At 44.8% G+C, this 4,333-nt stretch overlaps 1 protein-coding gene across 1 annotated transcript; it reads right to left on the reverse strand.

The window, feature by feature from the left end:
• Nucleotides 1–1,249: 1,249 nt before the first annotated feature.
• Nucleotides 1,250–3,823, reverse strand: LOC131849740 (uncharacterized). Its single transcript, XM_059199858.1, has 2 exons — nt 2,812–3,823; nt 1,250–2,457 (listed from the first exon to the last, which is right to left on the reverse strand). The coding sequence occupies exons 1-2, from the start codon at nt 3,788–3,790 to the stop codon at nt 1,250–1,252; spliced, it is 2,187 nt and encodes a 728-aa protein (XP_059055841.1). The 5' UTR covers nt 3,791–3,823.
• Nucleotides 3,824–4,333: the final 510 nt, after the last annotated feature.

The following is a 4,333-nucleotide window of genomic DNA, read 5'->3' on the forward strand; positions in this document are numbered from 1 at the left end:
TTTAGACGACGCAGTATTTAATGCAAAACGTATTGCAGGTAGCGCAGATGGCCACTGTCCATGTTCTTTCTCGACTAGAATGGCGAGTTGTATTTTTAACTCGCGATTCTTCCTCTCGACGGGGTTCGCCTCTGGATGATAAAGCGGGATGAGATTCTGCTCCACTCCTAGAACAAACAGTGTGTTGCATAACGTCTGCAACGAACTGGACACCATTATCTGAAACAACCCGACGAGGCACACCATAACGTAAGAAGATTTCCTCAACAAATATTTTGGCACAAGCTTCGGATGTCGCTTCTACGAGGGGGAATATTTCCACCCACTTACTGGCCGTATCTTCAATGATAAGGATCCACCTCTCACCATTAGGTCCTTTTGTTAGTGGTCCGAAAAGATCGACGGCTATGATTTCAAATCTTTGTGCAGGTACGGGCGTTTGAATAAGTCCGGCTGGTTTACAGTTGGAGGGCTTATACCTTTGGCATTTAATGCAAGTTTTTAAATAATCTTCCACAAACCGTCTCATTCCAGGGAAATAAAATCTTTGCGAAATGCGTTGCAGTGTCTTCTCTACTCCACCGTGACCTGCAGTAGCAGCATCGTGATACTCTTTCATAACCTGTTCTCTTAACTTTTCAGGTATAACAAGCTGTGGTTCTTCTGTCTCCGGATCAGCATAACGGTAAAGTATTCCTTTTGACATATGATATCCTCTTTCTGTCCATCTTTTAATCGATACTTCTTCTTTTCCTTCCAGGTCCAAGACTATCTTCGCCACTTCAGGATCAGCAAGTTGGTCGCCACGGAGCGTAGCAGCATCCCAGCGCGGAATTTCCACTACAACGGTACACACTTCACAGATGTCACGAGCAACTTCGTCACATGGCGGTCGGCTGAGGGTATCTGCAATAAGGTTAGCCTTACCTGGAGTATAATCTACTTTGAGGTCAAAGGATTGCAGCTTCATAGCCCAGCGGACCAGTCTACCCGTGGGCGGGTAAAAGTTCGGAATAAATTTCCTAAACCAAGAAGCAGTTTGTAGGAAACTTTTCAGGTGCTTCAAGTTACGTGGCTCCTTCATCTCCAAGATGGCAGCGACCTTGTCTGGATCTGGTGATACTCCCTCGGGTGTAATAACGTGCCCAAGATACTTGACACTGTCACGCGCAAACATGCACTTATCGCGATTACCGTGCAGGCAGAAAGTACGGAGACGTTCAAATACGGCACGAAGATCCCGAAGATGTTATTCGTAGCTGGCTGAGATTATAATGAGGTCATCTATGTATCCTAGAATGGTAACGTCCTTGAGAGTTGCTCCCGACCGGAATCTATCGATGAGCCGCTGGAAGGTGGCTGGTGCGTTGCGTAAACCAAAAGGCATGCGCCTAAATCTATGCATTCCGAAGGGAGTCACGAACGCAGTTTTATCCTGATCCTCCATACGAACGGAAACCTGCCAGTAACCGGACCGCAGGTCCACAGTACTCATGTAACAACTCTTACCTGTGTACTGCAGCAAATCGTCGATAACAGGCAACGGATAAGCGTCACTCTTTGTAATAGCATTCAGTCTCCTATAATCTACGCAAAATCTATATGACCCATCCTTCTTAGGTACTAAAAGAGCTGGCGCCGCCCATGCAGACTCGCATTCCTCAATAATACCTTGTTGGATCATATGCTCCAATTGTTCTTGCATAAGAGCTTTCATGGCGGGCGTAAGTCGGTACGGAGGTACAGCAATAGGCGCATGCTCCCCAGTCTCTATACAATGCTCCGCAAAAGGCGTAGGCCCTCCCCCTTCTCCAAAGATGTCTTCATATTCTTGGAGTAGCTCACTGAGTCTAATCTTCTCTGATGGAGATAGCATGGAACCCTCATCTGGCCGCAAAACATTTGTGGCTGCACATCCAACTATGTCACCACATGACTCAAAACACAAGGGGTGAATGACCTCGGGGCGATCAGCTGTGAACCAGTAATTCTCAGGTAAGTTAAGGACTATACGGGCTTTACGCAAAAAATCAATGCATAACAATGTTTCATTATTACTCGCGTCGGGGAAAATAACAAAAGTGGTAGGTATTAGCATACCTGCAAGTTGAACATTTATATCCACGAGCTTTACATTTACATCGCGAATTAAACCATCAGCAAGTTTAACTGACAATAAATGCTCTCGAAAGGGATGCTGTTGCTGTTGAAGTAAAAAATAAAGAGTGCTACCAGCAACACAACATTTAGCACCGGTATCTATTAAACCCGTACCACGAAACCCATATACCTCAATATTTAATAGAGGTCGGCGCGTTGAGTCGTCATTCCGCATAAAACACAACGGTGAAACGCAAAAATCCGCTCGCGATACATTTAAACATTGATTACATAAATTATAAGTTTTAACATTGCTACCTACATTAACATTGTCTCTCGGAGACACATTTATATTCTCTGACATATAGTAACAATCACACAACTTATTACTACAACATTGGGTACTATTATGAAAAGTGTCTCTCAGAGACAGTTTTATATTCTTTGACCTCTGAGTGTGACATCTATCTAAACACAAATTTTCATTCTTTGACGCCTGACGACAGTCACACGATTTAAAGTTACCTACATTACAATTACTACTTAGACTATTATATTCAGAAAGAGAGTAAAATGTTTTAGATTTACAGTTGTCACAATTTGATCTAATGGTACCTTTGGTACCGCAACCGTAACACTTTAAATCACTTTTTTTCTTATCACAAGCACTTCTATCATGTCCTGATTTACGACAGTAGACACAAAATTTACCTCGTTTGGTAGAACTTACTACCGGAGCACTGGACGTAGAAGGCGCGAAGTCGGCACTATCTGGCTGCGGGGCCGGCGCCGTAGGGGCGGAACGCTGCGCTTCGGCGGGTGGACGCGCACCGCGCGCTGCGTGCGGCGGTGCGCGCTGCTCGCGCACAGGCGTTATGGCGCGCGCTGTTGGCGCGCAATGCGCACGACTTATGGAATCGCGCGCTGACTTCGTAACAGTTGACGACGACTTCGACGACAGTTTATTTGCTTCACTTAACGCTTCTTCGACATTACGGGCTTTATATATAAGTTCTATCGTAGTTACACTCTCTCTCGTAACTCTTTTCCTTATAGATCTGTTTAGTAACCCATATATAATGTCTAGCTGTACTCGTTCTTCTAATACATAAGGTAACGTAGTGAGAAGGGCGCGCAGGCGGGCCACGAACACTTCTGTGCGATCAGCATCTTGCTCGGACTTAAATATGTCACGGAACACTTTGTGTGGTGGCCGCGGCGTACCATACATAGCACGCAAGCGACTCATAGCTTCTTCCCACGAAGTTACTGAGGTTCGAATATCTCTAAACCACACGGCAGCATCTCCCTCTAGGAGCATCGGCAAGCCCTTTAGTGCTATAGTGTCAGGTATACTCATACACTCTTTATAAATTTCGATATTATCGATGAATGCCTCCAAGACCGCAGGGTCGGCGTCAGTGTCGCCGCGGAACCGGGCCGTGCATTTGGCGAAGTTACCCAATGTCGCAGGTGATGTGTGTGGTGAAGGTGGTGGCGAAACGAAACCAGCAGCGCCGCCTGACTGTGCTGCTAGGATAGCTGCTACGAGTTGACTATTGGACTCCGCTTGAACCTTTGCGAAAGCGGTCAATAGTGACGCGAACTGGTTCTCACTGGAGAAGGAAACGTCTGCCACTTCTTCACTGTCACTAATCTGACTTTTACGACGGGCATTATTACGCGGCATTGTCAACAATATGATTTATAAACAGTTTCACTATAAAACAATACGCACTACGCACTTGGTAACAGTTCACTTTTCAAAACCGCTGTAAGACAAAGACCTTATAGACACGAACGTTGTCGACGTGAGTTCGTTACGAATAATCACTGTTATTGCCCGAGTTGGGAAGCCAATTGTTGGATCGTCATAAAAATAATTAAAATAAGTTGTAAGACTATTGCGCTGCGTGCGGTATTCAACGACCAACTGCCGCCGGCCTCCCGTTACCCAACCGCTACCGGGGTATCTGTTGCTTAGCAACGAGCCAACAGCGCGAGGCTACCGGCGGGTGCGCCGCTATATATATATATCTACTTACGTAGTGTATTACAGTATTTAAAATACCTATATAAATATATTTTATTGAATATGTCCTATGTATTAACGATTTTGAATAATAGTGTAAAAAGAAATCCTAATTTAGATTCCATCTTGCAACTCTTATTCACCAAAGTTTCATATTATTTGTAAATGTATCACAGACTAAGGAAACCCTTATGAAAATAG

The sequence above is a fragment of the Achroia grisella genome, unplaced genomic scaffold (genome assembly GCF_030625045.1).
Source record: "Achroia grisella isolate CSIRO2021 unplaced genomic scaffold, CSIRO_AGI_Agris_v1 utg1111, whole genome shotgun sequence".
NCBI lineage: Eukaryota > Metazoa > Arthropoda > Insecta > Lepidoptera > Pyralidae > Achroia > Achroia grisella.

Excerpts from the sequence above, each read along its gene's own strand:
- LOC131849740 (XM_059199858.1), bottom strand. The coding sequence starts at position 3,790 with ATGCCGCGTAATAATGCCCGTCGTAAAAGTCAGATTAGTGACAGTGAA. Across the intron at positions 2,458-2,811 it reads AGTAAGTTCTACCAAACGAG|AGAATATAAATGTGTCTCCG; the intron begins GTAAATTTTGTG and ends ACTATATGTCAG.